Raw genomic sequence first — 24,737 nt, forward strand, 5'->3', positions numbered from 1 at the left:
GTGGGTGATGCCTTTTTCTTTGTTGGGAGGTTTCTGGTTGCTGAACACATGTCCTTAGTCTTTCATATCTAGTCAGGCTCTCTGTTTCTTAATTCGATCCTGATACAGGGGCGTATGTTCCTAGCAGTTTATCCATTTCTTGATTATCTAATTTCTCGGCATACACTTTTTTATACTATTCTCCTAAATCTTTTTTTTCCTTTTTTTTAATTTCTGTGGCACTGGTTTTCATGTCCCCTCTTTTCCATCTCTGATTTTAGTTATTTGAGCTTCTCTTGTTTTTTCTTAGTTATTCTAGCGAAGGATGTGTCCAGACAGTTAACATTTGACCTGGATTATCTTTCATTGTTTAACACCAGAGCACCCATCATGTATTAGGTATGCAAATGCCTTTTTGCTTTCTTATCTACCCAGGCCTCTGAAGTGCTTTTCCTTCTTGCATTTGTGTCCTGTATGCTAAGAAATCCTTGAGTTGTTCTCCACGGCGGGACCCAGAAAATACAAGCTCCAACTTTGCAGCTGGCATGGCCTAGAACACTAAGACGTCTATGTCCTGACCTCTCCGTGGCGAATTGAGTCGCAGTGTTCCCATGTGACTTTCACAATGACTTAGGTATCCTCTGCACTCAGAGATAATCCCAGAAAGTCACCAAATCCAGACATTTCTGCCTTGAAAGTGAGGCAGGGGCTAGTCCTCGGAAGAGAGTTGAGCCCTGCAGAAGTCCCCTAGCTGACTTCTCTCTCTCACTGGTACCTCACCTGTCATTGGAGAGGCTGCTGCAGTTACAATAGGAAGCACAAGATCCGTGACTTGATTCCGATGAGCCCTGCAGAAAGTAGGGGAAGCCTTCTAGCCTGAAACACATGCTTCGTCCTGTCTCCCTCCCATTCCGCACCCCTCCTGTCGTCTCCATGCCTGAGCCGAACCTGAAATCTCTGTGCCTCAGCCGAACCTGAAATCCACCGCAAAGGTGACCTCCCAGAGCCCTGGTGCAGGAACAGTATTCGGCAAGAGTGGCCACCACGCTCTTTCTAGATCTGGGTTCACTCCCTGCTTCGTTCCCATTACTAAACTGGGGATGATCCCATGACCCCTGACGACTTTCATCCCTTCTCTACCTGAAGGTACTTGCTGCTGGCGTGTTTGTGGTCCTGGAAGTCACCTTGGGCTTATTAGATGAGAAGGCTGCCTGTCGGGAGGCTGTATTACTCATTCACGGGCATTCGTTACTTCCTGCTTTCAAGGTGAGAGCTGAGGCCCACGCAGGTATTTAGCAAGTTAAATTGGAGGAATGGATGGCAGGTTGCCAGGGAAAGCAGCCCCCAGTGGTGATGCAGGGCTGTGTCCTTCCCCGGGGCCATCACCAGGGGGACCAGCCCCTGAGTATGATGCAGGGGTCCGTCCTTCTTTGGGCCCATCACCAGGGGTAGCAGCATTTGATTACGATGCAGGGGTGCGTCCTTCGCTGGCCCATCACCAGGGACAGGACCCCCCCCCCCCCCAGTATGGTGCAGGGTGTGTCCTTCCCTGCGCACATCGCCACAGGCAACAGCCCCCTATTATGATGCAGGGGAGCGTCTGTGCCTGCCTGGAGAATAGGGCTGACCCACTGGGCTTGAAGACAAAGAGGGAACTGAGGAGGTGCCTTCTCAGGTCAGTAGGACTGCATCGATAAATGGTGTAGGAAGGGTCCCTTCCGGAGGACTGGGCCATGGACGTCCCCAGCAGGAAATACTTCGGAGCAGTGCACTCTGTACACATTTTGTACGCTCCTGCATAGGCAAAGGGGAACCACCCGTTAGTAAAGGGTTTATTTTATGGAAACCGAGCTCTTTTAAACTGTGGCAACAATGTAGAAAACTATCCGAACCTGTTTCGTCTACGGTCTGTTTTCTGGGGCTTTAGCAGATGTGGTTTTACATGCTGAAATGTGTGCTTGACTTGGCACACAGGAAAACCTTCTCCGTAGTATTCCCCATGTGAAAGCTGTTGGTTACCTACATTCCGTTTCCGACCAGTTCCTTCGTCCGTGGATTCTTCGAGATCAATGTAGTAATGTATTTTTGCATAATTTAGTCAGTGTGATAATTTGGCCTAGAAAGCCAGTAACAAGAAGGAGGTACCTGCCATGGTACAGAATCGTCCAGAAGGCTTGCCTCTTCCGTTCTTCCACTGGCTGTAGGATTTCCCAAGTGAAAGCCTCAGGCATGGGCTCTGGGCCAGTTCAGAGGAGTGTGACAAGGCCAGGTCCTCACACACGGGCATCTCTGGGTCCCCTGCCTCCTCGTGCTGGACGAGATCACCCCGAGGGGAACCTTGGTCCCCTGGACAGCCAACGGTGTGGCGCCCAGGCCGTCTCTGCAGGGAGGGGCCGCTGAGGGGGGGGAGCTGGCAGTGTCCTGGCCTCTGAGGTCGGGGTGTGTGTGGCCGATCAGCCCCCATTGTCCCACTGAGCTCTCCCGAGTGTTCCTGGAGCTCGGGTCCTGGCTCAGGTCTCCCCAGGAAAGTGCAGGTACACGGTGGAGTGTCTATGGTTCCTTTCCCCGGGCCGCATCTGGTCCTCACCAGGGCTGAGCGTCATCTCTTCTCCGTCTCTGCTCAGCCTCATGGACAGACAACGGCCATTCACGTAGCCCCCGACTCAGCACCGTGGGGGCCCTCGTCCCCTGGCTCCGGGAGTCGGTCTGTGTGCCAGCCTGTCTCATCCCGTGGGCTTCCATGCGACGCAAAGCGTGCGCCTTTTCTTTCCCTCCCGGCTTCCTTGTTTGTGTTTCTTACAGCCTCAGCCCCTGGAGGCCATCAGCAGGGCTGGCGGCACCTCCCTCCTCTTCTGCCCGCGCTCGCCACCATGCAGGTGGACAGGAAGGCTTTGGTCCCTGGGCATCATCGCGTCACATTTGTCTTTCCTCCCTGAGCCCTTCCGTGCGTCCAGTGCCGAGGCGGTGCTCCGGGGGACCTTCCCCGTGGGGTGTGTAGTCCGTAGAGGGGACGTGCGTAACTACGCAAGTGAAACCCCGCAGGAGCTTAGTATCTGCCAAACAGAAATTGAAGACGGGCTGTGGACAGAAACAAAATAAGGCCTCTTATTCCTGGCGCAGTGGCAGCTTTTTCGCAGGTGCTGGACATGGGGTAAACTGAGGACAACGTGTAAGGGATGGGCAGGTGAGCAGGGAGGGCACGGCCGTTCCAGGAGGAAAGAAGAGGGTGTGGACTTATGTCAGGCAGCAAGGGACTCGCTTCTGTGACCCCTGGAAGCCGGCCTCTCGTCACTGGTGTGCTTGAGGAGGACATGGGCAGCGCTCGCAGCTCCGTTCGGGAAGGTTCTGGGTCCGGAGCTCCTCTGTCTCTTGAGTTGAAGACTGGGGAGCCGGTGGGGTTTGAAGAAGAGCTGTGCCAGAATGAAACCCTGCTGGGGCGGGGGCTGTCCCTGTGGCTTTATGGCACCTGGTGAGGAGGTGGGGGGCAAGGTGGGCTTGAGGGGGGCCGGGGCAAGGACTTCAGCTCAGGGGGAGTCTGACGGCCTCAGTGGACCACCGGCCCCGTGTCCCGTGATGCCGGCACCAGTTAATGCTCGCCTGAGAATCCAGGGCTGGAGCTGAATGACCAGCGGGTACTTGAAGGCTGGAGGCTGTACGGCTGCGCGGGTGAAGAGTCTTAGAGCATCCACCGCAGTGTATGAGGACGGTCGGCGCGTCTCAGGACGCTTGCTCACACGTGAGGTTTATCACCGTGGCAGGAAAGGACAGTCCTAAGTCTGGAAACTGTCCCTTCGTGGTAACAAGTCACTACCACAATGTCCCTTCTTTGAACGTCTCTGTAATTACAAAAATGACGCCTGCTTCACGTAATACAAAAGGGGGGACTTTGGAAACCCCGTAACTCTTCCTCCGTGGATGTAACCGTTCTTACTCCTTCATCACCTGTGAGGTCTGGCCTCTGTGTTTGTGTGGACACACACATACACACATGCACTCACATGCTCCGTGAAAGAGTAGAACCACTCACGCACATATGGAGAAACTACGGACAGGATTCATGGCATGAAAACTTTTTTTTTTAAGATGTTATGTATTTATTTGACAGAGATCACAAGTACACGGAGAAGCAGAGAGAGGGGGGCAGTCAAGCTCCCTGCTGAGCAGAGCCCAATGTGGGGCTTGATCCCAGGACCCCGAGATCATGACCTGAGCCAAAGGCAGAAGCTTTAACCCACTGAGCCACCCAGGCGCCCTGCATGAAAGCTTTTTGAATTCTTTAAACTGATCATCGGACACAGCCTTTAGACCGAGAGAGATATGAAGGCAGTGAGGACTGTGCTCTTCCTGGGAGGCTAAGTGAGCATCCTGGGCGATCCCGAGACCTGCAGGCCACCCCTTGCTCACGAGGTGCCGGGAGCAGGGCTTCCTGCCCCCCGAGCAGTTACCGGGTGCCGTTATCATGCGGCAGGTCCGAACCGAGTCCCGGGCTGAGTGCAGTTGGAAGAAGACATGAGCCGGTCCCGTGCCTGTTCCGGGGTCTGCCTGTCTCAGTAACACGGAGCCTGGGAAACCCCAGAGCACACTGATTGTGTCGTGCACCAGGGTGGCCTCGGGGCCTACAGGACTTCAGCTCCTTGCCCTGAGGCCGCGGGGGGTGGTCTCAGGGCCCGGCACAAAGTCCAGAATGTGGAGCTCTGGCTGCGGCACGCAGCTGCTCCCACGATGTGGCAGCGGCCTCACGTGGAGGAGGTCGGCGTCCTGCGGTAACGTGGAAACGTGACAGCCTGTCGTGGGCTGCTGTCCACGTGGCTCGGTCCTTGCCAAGTCCATGCAGAACGCATGCTGAGAAGTCCCAGCTGCTCAGGGACTTGGCCTCTCTCAGTGGCAGCCCTGGACCCCAGGCTGATTCCACCGCCCTGGAGAAGCCTTCCAGGCTTAGACCGGAGCCTGCTCCTTGTAATGACGCTCACTGCGTTCACGGACCTTGCACAATTAAAGGACACACGTGACAGGTGACGAGAGAAATCATCCACCAACAGCCGTGATAATCCGTTCAGCTAACGCCCGCGCTGCTTTTCTCTTCAAGAAAGGATGTTAGGAGGCACCTGGGTGGCTCAGTGGGTTAAGTCGCTGCCTTCAGCTTAGGTCATGATCCCAGGGTCCTGGGGATCGAGCCCCGCATTGGGTTCTCTGCTCAACAGAGAGCCTGCTTCTCCCTCTCTCTCTGCCTGCCTCTCCGTCTACTTGTGATCTCTCTCTGTCAAATAAATAAATAAAATCTAAAAAAAAAAAAAAAGAAAGGAAAAAAAAGAAAAGAAAGGACGTCAGGCACATACCAGGAAAATGGTCGTTGCAGGCTGTGGGCAGGAGCCGGAGAAAGGCATTACTTGCTGGTCAGATGGAACTGGCAAACCTCGGAACTACGTCTCCCCCTTTCCTTACATACGCCACCTTCTTTGATGTTGTATACGGACCTGATGTCTTTCTGGGTTTAAAATTTCCGTGTTGGAAGACTGCTAACTGCTTTCACAGTTAGTCATTAAAGAGTAATGGAGACATTCTAGACTAAGGAAGATGAGATAAATGTCTTTACCCTCTAGGATCCCAGACATCACATGCCTGTGGTCGTAAATGTTTTTCTCAAAGAATTACAATTTCCGCGATACCTGCACGGGGGGGGGGGCGGGGGGGGTGCTCCGTCGATGAACCATCTGCCTTCAGCTCAGGTCCTGACCCCCAGGGTCCTGGGATCGAGTTCCGTGTCAGGTTCCCTGCTCCGCGGAGAGCCTGCTTCTCCCTCCGCCTGGCTCTCGCCCTTGCTCTGTCTCTAAAGAAATAGCATCTTAAAACAAAAAAAGAATTACAGTTTCTGTTGTAAAATGTGTGGTGGTTTTCCCACAGACTTTTAAGTACTCGGAAGGATAAGATGATACGAGAAATCCTCGCCTCAAAGACTTGTCTATTCGAGACAGGAGAAAAGGAACGGTTCTCATGGACAGAGCTAAGAGACTGGGGCTGGCAGGGCCGCCTATGGCCTGGGAGAGGAGCTTCGAGGCCCTCGGACAGTCTCTGGGTGTGTTGGGAACACGTGCTCTGCTCAGGGCTGCAGAGTGCGCACCTGGGTAGCACCTGCCGGACGTGCGGAGCGACGTGTCGTGCCGATGCGCGCGGCTCGGGATGGCTGCGTGGTGTGCCCCCTCCTGCACAGCCCCATTCCAGCGGGCTGACCGCACTCACAGGGATACATTGTATGCACAGACAGCGAGCGGATACATGTTACTAGTTTTCCGCCTTGTGTCACGGATCCAGTTCACCACAGGCACAATACTTCCACGGGGGCTCCATGACGGTTGCTCAAGAAATAAAAAAAAATCACATTTCTTGTTTAAAGAAATCGAGAGCAAGGATTGGTTACAGCAAAGGCGGGAGCAGCCAAGGTGCGTTGGTGGGTGAACGGAGAAGCGCCGTGTTGTGCATGCGAACAAGGGGGACTCTTCAGCCTTGGAAACGAGTTCTGACACCTGCTGCAGCACAGACGAGCCTCGAGGGCACTGGCCGGGCAGAAAAGGACCGACGCTGCGGGCTTCCGGCCCTGGGGGCATGGACAGCTAACAGTGTCTTGAACAAGATGAGAATGTACTTAAGGCCACTGCACTCTCCACTTAAATACAGTCAGTTTTAGGGGCACCTGGGTGGCTCTGTCTGTTGGGCATGTGCCCTTGGCTCAGGTCCTGATCTCAGGGTCCAGGGATCGAGTCCCGCATCGGGCTCTCTGTTCACCCGGGGCTCTGCTTCTCCTGTCTGTCGCTCCCCCTGCTTCTGCCCTCTCTCTGACAAATAAATAAATAAATAAAATATTAAAAAGAAAATACAGTTAATTGTATGTCGCATGTACTTTAGCATAAAAAAGAAAAATTACGTTTGTTTTCTAAAATGCCAGAAGTCCTGCGGGGAAGACGTAGTTGAATTTTGCTAAAACTCCGGGCAGGCGAGGTGGAAAGACGTCGAGACGGTGCACTGCAGAGCATGTTCACATCACGGTCAGGGCGCACGCCTCCTCAGCCCCAGGCCGGATTACACAGTGTGCTCGGCCGAAAACCCTTCCTTCGTGTCCCCCGGAGCAGCCACGTGGTGCCGAATAGGTCCCGCTGTCGGCAGTGGGGTCGCAGGAACTCTCGACCATGGCACTGGGCCCTTCGTGGCTGACTTCCCAGTGGAAAGCAGACAGCCCTCAGCGCGTGGTTCCTGCATCACTTTCCAGCCCTGGTGCCTTTCTCCGCGTCTGCCCAGCACGCCAGACACCGGAACCCACAGGATCCCTCGATGTCTCTGTCTCTCAGACATTCCACGCAGCACAGCCTCAAACAGCAAGAATTTTATATTTGAAGATTTTATTTATGTATTTATTTAACAGAGAGACAGAGATCACAAGTAGGCAGAGAGGCAGGCGGGGCGGGGGGGGGAAGCAGGCTCCCTGCGGAGCAAAGAGCCCGACGTGGAGCTCGATCCCAGGACCCTGGGATCATGACCTGAGCCGAAGGCAGAGGCTTTAACCCACGGAGCCACCCAGGCACCCCAGGAATTTTATATTTGAAATGATTCACGGAAAAGGGCATCAACCCAGACATCACAACGGAAACTCGGGCCACACAGTTGAAATCCGTGCAAGGAGCCAGCAAGGAGGAGCCGTCGAGGTTGGAAATGATCCTGTTTTAATATCATGCTCCCTGTAGATCGGGCGAGTCACTTTCGCATTTTCAGCAAAACGTTCTTTTCCCTTGTGTTTTAGAGAGAGCCAAGGGGTCATGCTTTGTTTTTTTTTCCTTTATTTTTTTGTTTGTTTGTTTTTAATCTTGGTTTGTCCTCTTGTAATCTAGTAACTTGAAAGTTGTTTTAAATTCATATTATTTTGGGGGCTCCTGGGTGGGTCAGTGGGTTAAGCCTCTGCCTTTGGCTCAGGTCGTGATCTCAGGGTCCTGGGATCGAGCCCCGCATCGGGCTCTCTGCTCAGCGGGGAGCCTGCTTCACCCTGTCTTTCTGTCTGCTCCTCTGCCTACTTGTGATCTCTGTCTGTCAAATAAAGAAATACAATCTTAAAAAGAATCTTAAAAATAAATAATCTTAAAAAAAAAAAAAAGTGAAGCTGTCCCACTCACTGTCAGTCACAGAGAGAATGGTCCGTTGCAGCCTGAACAGAAGAATCCTCCACAAGAAACAGTCATCGGGGACAGGCCCCAACAGGGGAAGATGACCTCGGCACCTTCCGTTAGAAACCTGCCTCCCCTGGGACCCAGCCAACGAGAAGCCATCATCATACTGGACTCCTGAGTTTCTCCAGCACATTTGCGTCCGGAGCCACCCCTCCCACTTCCTCCTCCTCCTCTGTGAAATAATGTCCTCTCTTCTCTGTGTGGGGCCTGCCCGCCGTGCTGCCGTAACCCGCCTGTCCTGGCTTGCGCTTCTCCGTGTGTCCCGAACCCGCCCATGTTTGCTGCGTGAGCACCCGGCGGGTTTATTTTTAAGGTTCATAGACCTCACCTGGAATGCCTGTTGCCATTGGCTGTTTTTCTGTCCTAGGCGTTCTTTCCCGCCACCCACCTCCGGGAAGTAAAGGTTTTTAACTGAAATGTAGTTAATAGATGGAATCCATGGTTTTCATCAGTGGTCGCTGCAAACGAATCGAGTGTTTTGGCACCTTCCTCCTTTCCGCTGCGTATTCCGAGGACATGGAAGCTGATTGGGTTCTGCACAAGACTAGCACGGGTTGAACTGTTCTTCCGCGCGAGGGGGTTAGTGCACGAGATGCACGGGTCTGCGGTTTTCTCCTCGGGCTTCTGTTCAGTTCTGGTCGCGGAGAAACATTGGTATCAAGAATGAGTCAGAATGCCTTCACTCCTATTTTCTGGAAAGCTTGCCCAGAATCGGTGTTGTTTCTCAAACGGTCGTTCTCAGTTCACCAGGGAGGCCATCCGATCCTGGATAGGAGAAAGGTTTGTTAACTACACATTCTCTCGGAGGTATAGGGCTGTTGAACTATTACGGTCTTTTTGAGTGAACTTTATATCTTTCAAAGAGTCTGTCCATTTTATCTAAGCTGTTAAAGGTATTGGCTTCAATTTTCTCTTAATCCCGTTTTTTTTTAAATTTAAGTTTATTTTTCTCAGGGTTCCAAGCCTCGCTGTACGCACCCCACCCAGGGCTCCACGGGATCCGTGCCCTCCTTAATACCCACGGCCAGGCTGCCCCATCCCCCACCTCCTCCCCTCCAAAACCCTCAGTTTGTTTCTCAGAGTCCACAGTCTCTCATGATTTGTCTCCTATTTTTTAATCCTTTTGATGGATTTAAGAATCTGTGGTAATGTCCTCTGTTTGATTACTAGCACTGTTAAATTTGGATCTTTCATTTTCTTTTTCTTTTTTTTTTTATCTTTCAAAAATATTATTTACCATTTTATTGGACAGAGAGAGATCACAAACAGGCGGAGAGGCAGGCAGAGAGAGAGAGGGAAGCAGGCTCCCTGCAGAGCAGAGAGCCCAATGCGGGGCTTGATCCCAGGACCCTGAGACCATGATCTGAGCCAAAGGCAGAGGCTTTAACCCACTGAGCCACTTAGGTGCCCCTCTTCTAGTTTTCTTTTTTTTTTTTTTTTTTTTTTAAGATTTTCATTTATTTATTTGACAGAGAGAGATCACAAGTAGGCAGAGAGGCAGGCAGAAAGAGAGAGGAGGAAGCAGGCTCCCTGCTGAGCAGAGAGCCCGATGCGGGACTCGATCCCAGGACCCTGAGATCATGACCTGAGCCGAAGGCAGCGCCCCCAGGCGCCCCCTCTTCTAGTTTTCTTAATGGGACAACTTAGATTGCTGGTTTTACACCATCTTCTTCGGAGTATAAGCCTTTAGTGCCATCAGTTTTCCTCTAAACAATGTTTTATCCACTTCCCACAAATTTTGATACATTTTCTTTTTGTTCTCTACCCCAGATTATCTAATTTCCCCTTGTCACGTCATCTTTGACTCATGTCTTACACAGAAGTGTGTTGCTTCATGTCCAAATATTTTTTCCCACCTGCCTTTCAGTTACCGATAACTGTTTTAATTCTTTCATGGTCAAGGCACATATTTTGAATGATTTCAATTATTGTAAAACATTTTAGAGTTTTTTACAGCTTATGGACTCACAGTCTATCTTATTGAACGTTCTAGGTGCCCTCGAAAATCGTTGGTATTCAGCTGTTTTGGGTGACGTGGTACATAAACATCAATTCAGTTACGTTGCCGGGTAGTGTTTTTGAAGTCTGCTGTGTCCTCCTTTCTGTCCACTTGTTTTGTCCATTAGTGACGGGAGTTTGAACCTTCGGTCTTTTTCTCCAGTCAGTGCATTAGTTTTTGCTTTACGTGTTTTGCAGCTGTGTTAGCAGATGCTTACATGTTTAGAATGACGTCTTGCTTATCCGTTGACCCACGTGTCATTATTTTGTGTACTTGGTTATCTCTGAGACTTGTCATGCCTGTTCTTCTCTTTTTTGAGATTTTATTTATTTTTATTTGACAGAAAGACAGTGAGAGAGGGGACACAGGCAGGGGGGTGATGGGAGAGGGAGAAGCAGGCTTCCCGCTGAGTAGGGAGCCCAATGTGGGGCTCCATCCCAGGACCCTGAGATCATGACCGGAGCTGAAGGCAGACGCTTAACAGACGTAGCCACCCAAGTGCCCCATCATTCCTTGTTTTAAAGTACACTTTTTTTGCTATTCATATAGCTCACCCTGCTTTTGACAGGAGTTACAAAATACATGGGTTTTATTTATAGACATAAACATCCATTTACTTTTAACTTGCCCAAATATTATATTTCAGTTTTCTGTCGATAGTATGTAATAGGATATCACTTTCTTTTCCATTTTGATAGTCTCTAATGTGCCCATATTAGTAGTGTTTATAAAGCTTCGAGAAGGTCCTGACCCGCTAATTCCTTCGTCTCGGCCCTGTCTGTGTTCATTTCTGTTGATGGGTGTTTCGTCCTGGCCCTACGCTGTATTCGTCTGCCCTGCGGAGGCGTGGAGGCTCGACCAGACATCAGACACGGCGAGTTTCACATCCGGCACAGTGCTAGGTTTCGCTTTCTTTCTATAGAAGTTTTAATGTCGTTCTGGTGCCGAGTTAAGATCTACACCTTCCTTTGACCGTGGCAGGAGCATTTCTCTTAAAGGTCAGGTGCTCACAGTGTTTGCTGTAGGCGTGTGAGCAAGAAATGGGTGTGCCCGTGTTTTCTGTAGCAATTAAGGATGTAGGGACACGGCCTGGTGCAGTTCCTCCAGCAGTAATGATTACACGACTGTTTAAGAGACGGTCTCAGGTCATTAGTGCCCTGTGTGGGTGTAGACGCTCCCGGCACACTCAGCAAAGGTTTCCAGGGGGCCAGTACTGCTGTGTGGGCCATGGGTCTGATAACCAGCCCTCTCTCCGATGGTATTCGGCCCCGCGTCCCCGCACGGGAGGCTCGCCGTTGCTGAGAGTGTGGCAAGGGTTCTGCCCTGTCGTGCCCTCCTGTTGTGGCTCTGCGGTATTTCCTCCTCTGTGGCCTTATGGGGTAGCCCTACAGCTTTCCTTCAGCTCCCACCGTTGTCCTGGGCCTCCGGAAGGAGCCCTTTCAGGGTTCCCTCTCCCCAGCTGTGTGGCGAATGACTGAAATGCCTTCAGTAGCACACGAGTGTTCCCCGAAAATACCAGCAGCATAACCACTGCCAATTCATTGCTTCAGGAAACAAAACCAAACCAAACCTGATCCACCAGGTGCAGAGGTGCCTCCCTGGGCTCACTCGGCCTGCTTTCCACCTTGCAACAAAACAGGACCCGCAAACAAGGCGGTGTTGCTTTCCAGTAAAATCGCCTTCGGTTACTTTGGGAGATGCTATAGCGAAGCCCCAAATGGCTTTCTGAGGTTTGGTTTGAGTAGGTGTGTTGCAGCGCCCTGAACCCCGTTCAAACAGTCCATGTCCTATCAGATCGTCCCTCAGAACGGGCAGCAAAGACTCAAGGTCCCAGAGCTGGCACCACGTTCCCAGGGCGGGGGGGAGGGGAAGGTATGGCCCTGCCCTCCTCCACCTCGCTGAAGAAGGCTCTCCCTTCTCCTCCCCAGGCGTGGAGAAGCTGATCCACCACCTGCGAGAGCATGGCGTGCCCGTGGCCGTAGCCACCAGCTCTGGCTGTGCATCCTTTGAGATGAAGACCAGCCGACACAAGGAGTTCTTCAGCCTGTTTGACCACATCGTTTTGGGTGATGACCCCGAAGTGAAGAATGGGAAACCGGACCCCGACATCTTCCTAGCCTGTGCGAAGAGATTTTCTCCTCCGCCTCCCGTGGAGAAGGTAAGGCCCCCAGTGAGGAGAAACGTGGCCCGGTGCAGCCCCTGAGCAGGGTTTGTCCACGACTGGAGTGCCTTGTGTCCACTGTGGGAGAGCCACCGTGAGAGCAGGGCCGGGGGTCGGGGGCGGCCCATGGACCGGGACAGGATCAGATCCCATCAGCTTGGTGGGAGGGGTCACCAGGCCAGTGATCTGGGATGCGCAGACGGCACGTTAGACAGCTTGTGTGGGACGGCCCAATGGAGGTGCCGCAGGGAAGGGGCTCTGCGCATGGGGCAGGACCACACCTGGACTGGCCAGGAGCAGCCTTCGAGGAGCCTGCTGGTTGCGTCAGCGAGGGGACTCATCAGTGCTCACAGTAGACCCCGCCCCACCCCCACAGGTGCTTGTCCCGGAGGGGTTGTTCCTGCAAGGTGTCTGCTCACAGTGACCTTGGGCTTTGTGGTGACCTCTCCAGGCTTCTGTTTGTCTGCAGGCCCAGGGCATGGGTGGGGTTTGTGGTCCAGGGCCCCCTCGCCCACCTGTGCACAGTACTGCATCATGCAGGTGCACAGTGCAGATGGGGCAGGGGTGTCAGCCACCGGACAGTGTCCAGCTGCTGGACAGTGTGGGTGCAGCTCTGCCTCAGATTCTCCTGCCTGCACTGTTCCTGTTGGCACGGGGAGCTGAGTCTCCCTATGCGCCTGCGGATTCCAGAACACGGGAGACAGTGTGGGGAGAGGGCGGGCGGAAGTCTGACTGTGCGTCTGTAGATTCCAGAACACGGGAGACGGTGTGCAGAGGGGGCGGGCTGAGGTCTGACTGTGTGCCTCTGCGGATTCCAGAACATGGGAGACGGTGTGGGGAGGGGACGGGCTGAGGTCTGACTGTGCGCCTGCGGATTCCGGAACACGGGAGACGGTGTGGGGGGGGCGGGCTGAGGTCTGACTGTGCACCCCTGCGGATTCCAGAACACAGGAGACGGTGTGGGGAGGGGGTAGGCTGAGGTCTGACTGTGCGCCTGTAGATTCCAGAACATGGGAGATGGTGTGCGGAGGGGGCGGGCTGAGGTCTGGCTGTGCGCCCCTGCACGTTCCAGAACACGGAGCTGGTGTGGGGAGAGGGCGGGTTGAGGTCTGACTGTGCGCCTGTAAATTCAAGAACACGGGAGATGGTGTGCAGAGGGGGCGGGCAGAGGTCTGACTGTGCACCTGTAGATTCCAGAACACGGGAGACGGTGTGGAGCGGGGGCGGGTTGAGGTCTGACTGTGCGCCCCTGCACATTCCAGAACACAGGGAGTCGGTTGGGGAGGGGGCAGGCTGAGGTCTGACTGTGCACCTGTAGATTCCAGAACACGGGAGACGGTGTGGAGCGGGGGCGGGTTGAGGTCTGACTGTGCACCTGTAGATTCCAGAACACGGGAGACGGTGTGCAGAGGGGGCGGGCGGAGGTCTGACTGTGCACCCCTGCACATTCCAGAACACAGGGAGTCGGTTGGGGAGGGGGCAGGCTGAGGTCTGACTGTGCGCCCCTGCACGTTCCAGAACACAGGGAGTTGGTGTGGGGAGAGGGCGGGTTGAGGTCTGACTGTGCGCCTGTAAATTCCAGAACACGGGAGATAGTGTGCGGAGGGGGCGGGCAGAGGTCTGACTGTGCTCCTGTAGATTCCAGAACATGGGAGACGGTGTGGAGCGGGGGCGGGTTGAGGTCTTACTGTGCGCCTGTAAATTCCAGAACACGGGAGATGGTGTGCAGAGGGGGTGGGCTGAGGTCTGACTGTGCGCATGTAGATTCCAGAACACAGGGAGACGGTTGGGGAGGGGGCAGGCTGAGGTCTGACTGTGCGCCTGTAGATTCCAGAACACGGGAGACGGTGTGGAGAGGGGGCGGGTTGAGGTCTGACTGTGCGCCTGTAAATTCCAGAACACGGGAGATGGTGTGCGGAGGGAGCGGGTTGAGGTCTGACTGTGCACCTGTAAATTCCAGAACAGGGGAGATGGTGTGCGGAGGGAGCGGGTTGAGGTCTGACTGTGCACCTGTAAATTCCAGAACACGGGAGATGGTGTGCGGAGGGAGCGGGTTGAGGTCTGACTGTGCACCTGTAAATTCCAGAACACGGGAGATGGTGTGCGGAGGGAGCGGGCTGAGGTCTGACTGTGCGCCTGTAGATTCCAGAACACGGGAGATGGTGTGCAGAGGGGGCAGGCGGAGATCTGACTGTGCGCCCCTGCACATTCCAGAACACAGGGAGTCGGTGTGGGGAGAGGGCGGGTTGAGGTCTGACTGTGCGCCTGTAGATTCCAGAACACGGGAAACGGTGTGCGGAGGGGGCGGGCTAAGGTCTGATTGTGCGCCTGTAGATTCCAGAACACCGGAGATGGTGTGGGGAGGGGGCAGGCTGAGATCTGACTGTGCGCCCCTGCACGTTCCAGAACATAGGGAGTTGGTGTGGGGAGAGGGCGAGTTGAGGTCTGACTGTGAGCCTGTAAATTCCAGAGCATGGGAGATGGTGTGCAGAGGGGGCGGGCAGAGGTCTGACTGTGCTCCTGTAGATTCCAGAACACGGGAGACAGTGTGGAGCGGGGGCGGGTTGAGGTCTGACTGTGCGCCTGTAAATTCCAGAACATGGGAGATGGTGTGTGGAGGGGGCGGGTTGAGGTCTGACTGTGCGCCTGTAAATTCCAGAACATGGGGGATGGTGTGCGGAGGGGGTGGGCTGAGGTCTGACTGTGCGCCTATAGATTCCAGAACACAGGGAGACGGTGTGGGGAGGGGCCAGGCTGAGGTCTGACTGTGCACCTGTAGATTCCAGAACACAGGGAGACAGTGTGGAGAGGGGGACGAGCGCAGGTCTGACTGTGCGCCTGTAGATTCCAGAACACTGGAGACGGTTTGAAGAGGGAGCGGGCTGAGGTCTGACTATGCGACCGTGCAGATTCCAGAAGGACACGGGGACTGATCGAGAGGCTGGTTTCTCTTGTTTGCATGCTGGCGGCAGGGAGATCACTGCTCAGGTGACCATGTGTCTGTTGGCTCCTGGGTTGCGGGACGTTGGGCGGAGTTGGTGAGGTCCTTACTTCGTCACTTCAGGGAAGAACACTTCATGGTCATTCTTTTCTCGCTCCCCAGAGAGCCCGAGATGGAGGCAGGCCCTTTTCTGACACGAATCCCGGGTGCTATTCAGTTGACAAGAAGGACGCACAGCCTGTTTGCCCTGAAGCTGAGGGGCTGGGGCACGTTTCGTCGATCCGTTCCGCGTGTGTCGTGTTCTGTTTTGTTTGGCTCTGGGTCCGCTGACTAGCTTGACCTGTGATGGCAGTAATTACGAGTGAGTCAGGGCTCGCTTACTGTGGACCCGGCCACGGTAAGATACATACGATACATGGACGCGGGCGGGTTCAGATCTCACCATGGAGTCCAGCTCGGTGGTTCTGGATGGGGGCGAGCCCACCGTGGCCGGGTCCCAAAGCCATGGACAGAAAGAGGAGTCCCTTGCGGGGCTGGCCGAACAGACCCGGGCGCAGCCTGTGTTGGCTTCATGTCTCAGGGCATCGAGACGCCTGCGTGCTTGGCATCCCACAAATTCCACGGCTGTGTCTTCGTTTCCCCAAGAACCTCGCTTCCTGGTGGGCTCTCTGCCTTCAGAGGACCAAGTCCCCCTGCGAGAAGAGCCCCTTGTCTTGTCGGGCGCACGTTGCTGTTGATTCACAAGTGTCGTGCAGGTGCCACGTGTGCTGGACAGACGGGTTCGCGGAGCCGTTCAGAGTCTGCGGCCCCGGCTTTCAGTGGGGTCTGCGGAGCTGATGGGAGCTCCCTAGGATACTGGCCGTCCGCGGAGCAGCTGGTGCAGCGGAGGCCGTGAGCGGGATAAAGGAGCTCCGTGTCGTTCCGCGATCGCTGTCCCTCTTTCACAAGGCAGGGTGTCCGTGGAAACGTGGCATTTCCACATTTGACGGTGGGGAAACAGAGTTTCTAGGGTTTCTAGGGAAGGTGCACGCGCGCTCTCCTGCTCGCTTCGCAGGAAAACGTTCGCGGGATCCCGTGGAGAGCGAGGGCGCCGCGCCGTGTGAGCACAGGGCTCCGTGTAGCCGTGTCCCGTGTTCTTCTCCCGACAGGATTTGTTTCAGACTTGTCGGAGGGAAACGAGCACTTGCGTATCTTCACGGTCATTTAGCTCCTAAACTGTGCGAGGCATCACCCTTGTTGCTAATTAATCCGTGTTTATTGACGTGTGTGTTTGTCTCGCAGAACTGCAACCATTCTGGTCGTATTTCTTAGGCAAAGAGGGTCCAGGCTTTGGGGCTTTCTCGTTGGGTGACCTGCGCGTGCTAACACTGCAGGGAAGTTTGGCCAGGCCCCTTCTTGTGGGCACAGCCTTAACTTTGTACTCGGGTTCTTTTTCCTGCCTCGTACGCAAAGCACTTGCAGAGAGGGATGTTGGAATAGGCAAAGGTTCTTCGACCACGTCCCGCTGCTTTCTGTTTGAGGCAGCACCGTGCCTGCCACGTTCAAGGGCATTTGCCATGATTCCTAAGTCGCTGGAGAGATTCACCGTTGCCGGCGGGCATTCATTATGCTGTGGGTGTCGACCAATTAATTAGGTGCCGTGGTACTGCTAGGAAGGAGGAACAAGCAAGCGGTGTCAAAGGGAGAGATCACGTTAACATGTTACTTACCATTCTACCAGGAGAAGTGCCCACAGAGTTGGCATGAACCACGTTCTCACAGAAATGATTATTTCTGAACTATGCACGTGTCCTTCTTTTGTGCTAAAGAGAAGCAAAAATGGTCCCATTTCAGAAAGTCCCCCCAACCTGTCACACAGCATGCAGTGGGTGGGAGCCGCCCAGACGGTCGAGGCCCCATGGGGCGGGGTCACCTGTGCTCTGGTTCCCGCAGCACACCTGCTCCTGCAGCCTTCGAGACGGAGCGGCCGGCCCCACACCTCGAGGCGGGTCAAGGGACACAAGCCGGGAGTCACCCCCAGGTCCTTGGGCGGTGTGAGCTTCCGTTCAAGTTCCTGGCCCCCGGCTGTGCACGCGTCTGGTGCAAAATGGAAAGGATGATGGCGCCGCGGACTCGGGATTGCTTGGGTTGACACGTACTAGCAGTAAATCCCCACATCAGTTCCAAGAAGCGTCGTCGTAATTACTCTGCATGTTTGGGTTTTCATGCTAATGTTAAGAACTGAGTTCCAGGGTGCTTTTTATTCCTCGATACTCTGCTTTCTTTTCCAGAAAGTTCTGTACATTAAGCGTTTCTATACCTAAAGAGTTAAAAAAAAAAATGATAAACACATCATGGTTGGTGAGTTCTAATTGCGTAACGTCCCCCTGGCTGACCTGAGACCGTCCTGTCAGGGACAAAACGAATGACCCGAGCTGACTTCCCAGTGCAGGAAAAGGGCAGTGAAGAGGTTGTTCCTGATCTTGTGGCAAAGAGACATGTTCCTTTAGGATCCCCTGTCAGGACCTCTTTTTCCATACGCCGTCTCTGTCCCCAGGGTTTGCACGCAGGCGTGGGCTGTCAGTGGGCTCCTGCCATCTCTGGCTCTGTGTGAAGAACGTCTTGACCTCCCAGAACCATGGGAAGCCAGCACGTGCATTGCTGGGTCAGAGTTCAGGTTAGGTCGGTGGCCAGCGGAGCTGTGCAGGGCCCTTGGTCTTTTGCGTGAGGGTACGTTGCTGAGGTAGCCTCCCACTGCCAGCACCCCGGTCCGGGCACAGCGGGTGCTGCAGCAGCTTCTGGGGATGAGGAGTGTCACGGTGCCCTCGTGGTCTGCCTCCCCCAGGGCCCTGAGGGACCCAGCAGAGTCCGCCATTGCTGGCCAGGCCTCATGACCACTTTGTCCTCTTGTCTCTCATAATGACTGAGCAAAATATAGCGGTTTCAGGAATACTTAATGTCTCCTGCAACATGGCTTACCTCCCTTATTGCATTAAAAAAAAAAAAGTCAAGTATCGTGAATATTATCTTCCGTTACTACCCTTTTATGTCTTCTGTTACGGAACCTACCTATTATGCTTGGTTTCCTTGGAGTTTCCACGAATGAGATTGCTGGCTTTTCCAAATTCCCATCAGGGAGGAAAAACGTGTCCCATACTCTCTCTTAGGTTCCGTATCGGGTGCCTGTAAATTAAACCAACAAAAGGTCTGAGTAAGAGACAAGACAGATTTTTATTCACTTATGGATGTGGCAGTTCACAGAAAAAATGTGATTCACGGAGGCCGTTGGCCTATGAGGCTTATATACCATCTTAATAGAGGCTGGAGAAAGACCGAGGGACCCGTCAGGAGGGCCAGGGACCGTCAGGAAAACGAAATGGGCTCTTAGAGCAGGTGGGAGACGTGGTAGGTTGACGACAATGCCGCAATGTTTAGGTGGCTTCCTAACGCAGACCCTGCCTGGTGCTGGCCTCTGCAGCAGCTAAGACTCCACTTTCTCCCGCTGGAAAACTCCCAGGGACAGGCCTCCCGGCAGGTGAATTCTTTAGGAGCCTGTGCTTTGTGGACGACAAGGAGAATTCACAAAAACCCTCTTTCTGCAGCTCTTGATCCTCAATTGTCCTCTGTGCAGTGTCGTCCTCGAGCCGCTGGAGTGTGTTCTGGACTCCCTGACCCCGAAATGTCCTCTTTTCCGTTTCCAGCAACCCTCTGTCCCTTCTGCGCTGCCTCCTGTGCTCAGCCTCTCGCAGGCCCGACGCAGCGCCCTATGTTTGCAGAGCTCCCTCGGCCTCGCTCCTCGCGGGAACGAGCTTGTCTCCGCTTCTCCTACGCTGGCCTCATCCCACACCTCCGCCCACCCCAGGCGCTGTGGTCCCGTCTGCCCCCGTCTTTGCCTGGTCCGTCCTGCCTTCTGGTGCATCTGCCGTCCAGCCCGTCGCGGCCTCCCCTGCTACCTGCTGCTCTCCTCCAGGTCCTCCCTTCCTGCCCACGTGGCTCCCTTGCCCTGCAGATTCGGTCCTGCCATCCTGCCCAGAGACCTCCTCCATGCTGGGGACCTCCGCAGCGCCCCTGCCATCTCTGCAGACCTGCGGCAGCACCCTCCCCTGCTGGCAGCGCCCTTGAGCGAAGACGACCGCGTGGGTAACTGCTCAGCTCTGTTCAGGGGGACTCGCGGCAAGCCCCCGGTGAAGCCGTTCACCACGGGACGCCTGTTTCTCCCGCTCATGCGAGAGCTTCACACACGCACATGTCATACGCACGTATTTCACACAGACATGCAGGTCACACATGTTGTAAACTGCTGAAACGGGAGGCCAGTGGCGACGTTTGTGACCCCTGGAGGGGCGCCTTCCCAAGTTATGCTTGTACTGTGCTTGCAGCGGCACCGGGGCTGAGCGGTTTCTCCGTTCTGCGTGCACTTGGACACGGGCTGGTGACAACCGCGTACAGCTGTTGCTGAGCACACCGTGCTTGTCGGGCCGTCACAACAAACGGCACGCACACTCGGAGCTCTCTGGGTCGAGCCAGCACGCTCCCAGGGGACATGGGACAGGGCGTCAGACATTGAGAAGGAGGACCCATAGCTAGGAATTCTGATGTTCACTAAGCGGCTGTGCACGCCAGTAATTCCTCCCCGACAGGAGCAGTCTTGCCCCAGTGGCAGAGCGGGGACAGCCCGCCAGGGTCCCCGTGGGTTTCGCCGTCAGTCCGTGCTTTTCCCGCTCCAGGGTTTGTAAAGCTGGTGTGGTAGAGTCGCTGTGCTCCGCGCCCACGTGACTCTCCCCGCCTCCCGTGCCCTCACGGTGCGCAGACCCCTCGGCCGGGCGGCCCTGTCCCTCGCTGCTTCCTCCCGCACTGCGTCTTCGCCGGCTCCCCTGCGTTGCGAGCGAGCCAGGCACGGAGCCTTTTGTGCGGGCTGTGTCTGCAGACGCTCTGTGGGGATGAGAGAATGGGGCCCACGGTCGGGAAGCACGGGTGTCGGCACAGTCTGGGTTAAGTCAGTACTCAGTGCACATGCCCCGGTGATTCCCGAGGACTGCGTTTAATAAATTTGCGGTGGTTTTCTGGTTTTTTCTTGTAAAGGCTTGTCCGAAGCAGGTCACGTCCGCATTGCTTTGTGTGTTTAAGCTGCAGTGTGGAGGTCACCTCGGGGGTTTGGGGAGTGTTGCACGTGTAGCCCCAAATCTCTGTGTCCTGGAAGCTGCACTCCAGGCCGACAGGGACATGTGGACACCCGCTTCGGCCCACACTTGGCTGCAGCTTTGTCCCAAGTGTTTGCGAGAGGATTCAAATCTCTGCAGGGTGCGGGGGGCCTCGGACCCATCCGTCTTGAACACTGTCCGAATTCTGAAAAGCCCCATCCTCATTCCGTCAACAGGATTAAAGTGGGAGCTCTTGTCTCCTACACACAAGTTCGTCCCCCGGATGAACGTACGAGGCGTTGGGGTGTGGATCTTGCACAAGGGAGGCACGTTGGCTGCTCTGACGGGAATTTCTTGCCGACATCGCCTTTCTCAGCCATCAGTGAATCAGCACACGTTCTTCCTTCGTACTTTGGGGAAGACGATGGGTCTGTCTTATTAGCTACAGACCTCGGAGCACAGCTAGAGGGTGTGTGGGTTGTTTTTATCTTTTTCCACCATGATTTATAAAATCCGTAAGTAAGTATTTTGGATCAGCCTTACCTGTGCACTCGGAGGCTCAGCCCTGGACGAGTCCCTCCTAGGCCTAGTCCTCACCGCTGCTGTGGGCGGCTACCACACACGGAGTCAGTGGAAGCAGCCCTGGGCTTTATCTCTGGGTTCCCCAGGTCAGGATTCGGGGTGTGGCGTCCCAGCTTCCCTTCTCCAGGACTCGGGTGTGGCGTCAGGACCTACCGGGCCGCGCTGCTCTCCAGAGGCTGCGGAAGAGCCCGTGTCGCAGGCCATCAGGTCATGAGTCGCCAGAACCCAGTTCCTTGCGGGGTAGGACCATGGTCCACCTTCATGGTCCGCCTTCCCGGATGGCTGTCCCTGGCGCTGTGCCCTCCGGTCCTGCAGGCCTCCTCTGGTCCTGTCTCCCAGAACGTAGGAGGAAGCTGCTTCGAACCCTTCCTATCCTCGAAGTCTCTGTCTCTGTCTCTGCAGCGTCCCCCCCACTCCAGCCAGAGAACATGTGCAGCTTTTCCGGGAGCACCTGATCCGATTAGGAACCCCCCCACCCCACCCCCGCCGCCTTCCGTCTGGGACACCTGCCCTTCCTGGAGGTCCGTGACCTGAATCCCACCCACAAAGCCCCTTCACCCCATGAGGGACCGCCGTCCCAGGTTCTGGTCAGTGAGGCGTGGACATCTTGGGGGCCCGTGCTGCCCACTTCCGTGCTTGCTCCCGGTTTCAGTTTCCCCCACTTACAGAATGCACAGAAGACGGTCATGGTGTGTTCAAATGACATGTGCTGCAGGAGTCAAGCTGCTCCGGGCCACCCCGCCCGGGGCTTCCTTCCTGGGACCCTTCTCCGCTGGTTCTCCGCCGTCAGCCAGGGGTTCGGATTCTCATTCTTCAGGATCCTGTTGCTGACCCGCAGCGACTCCCCCCGGGTCCTGGGGTGCCCTGGTCGGGAGGAGGCTGGTGCCACACTCAGAGACCTGCGTCCCACACATGCCGGCACTCACTCGGTGGGGACGCCGTGTCTGAGGGTCAGAGCTCCTCACTGCCGCTCCGTTCTAAAGGGAGAGAGTGCGCTGCACACTGACGAGATGGAAGTCTCCGGCATAAACCCACGGGTTTATAAATCCAAGCGTGCTCCTCCTCCGTACTCCCCGGGCAGAGCGGGAAGGCCGGCGGACTGTACGGCGTCGGCTGGCTGCCGTCCCAGAAGAGAAGACCCGAGTGCGGTTCTGAGATCACGCATAGGACTCTGGACAGGGATTGGGTTCCGCTCAGAATCTTAGCAACCAATTACAACGCACATTCCATCTGCAAACCCCAAGAAGAGCCTCGGAAACGCGGGGCCTGTCCTTAATACTCCTGAGAGAAGCTCCAAGCCCGTTGGGACCCACGACCCCTGCCGCACTGTTCCCCACCCGGCTTCAGGGCTCCGGCGCCCTCTCCACAGCATTCCCTGGCTCTGCCCGGCAGTGCCCCTGTCCCATCACCCCGCTGCCAGGGGCCAGGACACCATTCTTGTCCTGCTCGCACGCTCCTCGTCCCAGCGTGTCTCCTGAATCATTGAGTCCAGACGGGAAGAGAGATGCCCATCTGCATCCCAAGAGGTGATGTTTGCGTTCCCCTTGTCTAAAGGAAGAGGATGGTGGACGGGACACCCTCCTGGTGACCTGACCTTGTGTCCCCTTGGCACATTTTCTCCCGGACACTCTGCAGAGCCCACAGCTGACCAGGCAGGGGACGGAAGGGCAGGGGTCCCAGGGCGCTTTACCTTTTTACTCACTTTCATGTCTGATGTGATGCCGACAGAACCGCAGTGTTGCAGCCCTGCAGACAAGGAGAGGGAAAGTTGGTGTCTGTTCTATTTATTGTGAGCCCCTTAAGGGATTTTGGAAGGAAAGTGGAGGACGTCTACGGAAACAAGATGAATGTATCTGTGTCAACAGGACTTCTGCCGCAGCATAGCGTATGTCGTGGAAAACTGAACTTCTCCCCAGTACTTCTCCCTAAAACGTCTAGGGGACGTTCAGCGCCTTCCTCTGAAAACAAGCTTTTACCTTGGGGGAGCTCCTTAAGCAACGCTGACTCAACAGACTGAATCACAAGCAGGACCTGCAGGGTCATGGCTGTGCTCCTTGTCCGTCACAGACCCACAGTCCACCCTGGAGCCCACGGAATCTGCTTTCTGGAGACAATCTCCCTGGACAGGTGCATCGCAGAGCATTCCAGAAACCCTGCCCATGATGACATGCTACTGGACAGCTTAGAATCAAACATCAGCACGGGGCTTGGTAGACAAGACGAGACGGTCGCACGCCTCCCCTGAGAACCAGCACGCCCTCCTTTCTGGAAATGCTGGGTCTGCAAGGGCGCGGCATGAAAACAGCTCCCCTCCCGTAAGTGGGCGTCTCGGGAGTTTGAGGGCAGGAGCCTCCACAGACCTTCATGAGCACCGCAGCGCAGGTCCGTTCATGGAGCTTCCCTGGCTGGGAAGCAGGTGGCTGGGTCGACCGCAGTGGGCCGGGACCCAGACACCTGAAGCTGCCGCGTGAGGGGCCGGGACACGCGCACCTCCCATATGACAGCGCTGCCCTCCCCCGGCTTGGGGACGGAGAGGTGAAGGCCCTCGATGCCCAGTGACCTACGGCGGCTCTCCCTGTGCGCAGACCACGTTCTCTGTCCTTGCCAGCCTCTCCTGCACAGGAGCTTTGGAGATGGCTTAGAAAACGCCCGTCCTCAGGACAGCAAAGACACTCTACTCGCCCGTGACCATTCCGTGTGCCCGAGCCTCTGCAGCCGGCCCTCGCTGAGACAGCCCAGCGTGGCTGTGCCTTCGCTCTTCTGGGGACGCGGGGAGCTGGGCCACGGAGGAAGCCCATATTCCCTTTGCCCTGACACATCTCAAGGCAGTTCTTCCACCAAGAAAGCGGTCGTCGACCGTTACATACAAGTTAATGCTCTACATGTGGTGTTGGACTCCGCACACCGGGCGGCCTGGACGATGGACATGTATGCTCTCGTGGTCCCGCAGGACGCGGGGAGCCCAACATCAGGGTGCCCGTGCGGTTGGTTTGCACCCTCACGTGCCTTTGTCCTGCCGTGGCTTTTCCTCGGACCGTGGGAGTGCGGAGCAGAGCAGTCTCGCTCCTCCTCTTCGGTGAGGACTCCAGGCCTGTCTGACTGCCCCCCTAACCTTGCGCCAGGGCCCATTTAACCTGAAAATCCCCCTAAACACCCTGTGTCTGCAAACACAGTCACACCGTGGGAGTTGGTGTTCAGCGTGGATTTGGGGGGAGCTCAGTTCTGCCTGTGCATCACACGTGTAGGTGTAGTAATTACGTTCATGGATAATCTCCGTGGGGACGATGTCCTAGCTGAGCTGCTAACACACCAACTGACAGGGACCTCGGGTCACACCTGTGTACCAGGAGTGTCGTGTGGAACGCTGGGGAAGGCCAGTTTGATTTTGCACATTTACGTGCATGCGTAAAGTTGGAAGAGGAACAGAAGGGTTGTGTTGACTGTCTGGAAACTGCCAAGACGTGTTTTATGAATCTTTCAAATCCCCAGTGCCTTTGAGAGCTTTGTCAGGCTTCTCCATGGCTCCTGACCAATTTGGTGGACACAGAATGTATATTATTAAAATAACATTGGACAAAGGTTTCTGAGCTCTGTGCAAGTCCCTTGCTCAGCAGCTGATTTGCATGGAAATGCCTTAAAATGCACTCAGAGCCCCACAATGTAGTTTTCGTGAATAAAATGAGGCAGAATTTCCCAGGAAGCCTCCCACACGTGCCCACAACCACCCAGTTGTTAAATCCTACAC

The 24,737-nt window shown here is 55.2% G+C and overlaps 1 protein-coding gene across 2 annotated transcripts in view; it reads left to right on the top strand.

Moving 5' to 3' along the window:
- Positions 1-24,737, top strand: part of LOC309856878 (pseudouridine-5'-phosphatase-like) — a 72,630-nt gene that overhangs the window by 39,963 nt on the left and 7,930 nt on the right. The window contains exons 3-4 of one of the 2 annotated variants that reach the window (XM_082718676.1): positions 12,117-12,346; positions 19,279-24,570. In XM_082718676.1, the coding sequence (XP_082574802.1) occupies positions 12,117-12,346; positions 19,279-19,413 (365 nt within the window). In that variant the 3' untranslated portion in view covers positions 19,414-24,570. Of the gene's footprint in view, positions 1-12,116; positions 12,347-19,278; positions 24,571-24,737 lie in introns of those variants that run through there. The other variant, XM_082718675.1, reaches the window with a different exon arrangement.

Source organism: Mustela nivalis, assembly GCF_964662115.1.
Source record: "Mustela nivalis genome assembly, chromosome: Y".
In the NCBI taxonomy this organism is placed as follows: domain Eukaryota; kingdom Metazoa; phylum Chordata; class Mammalia; order Carnivora; family Mustelidae; genus Mustela; species Mustela nivalis.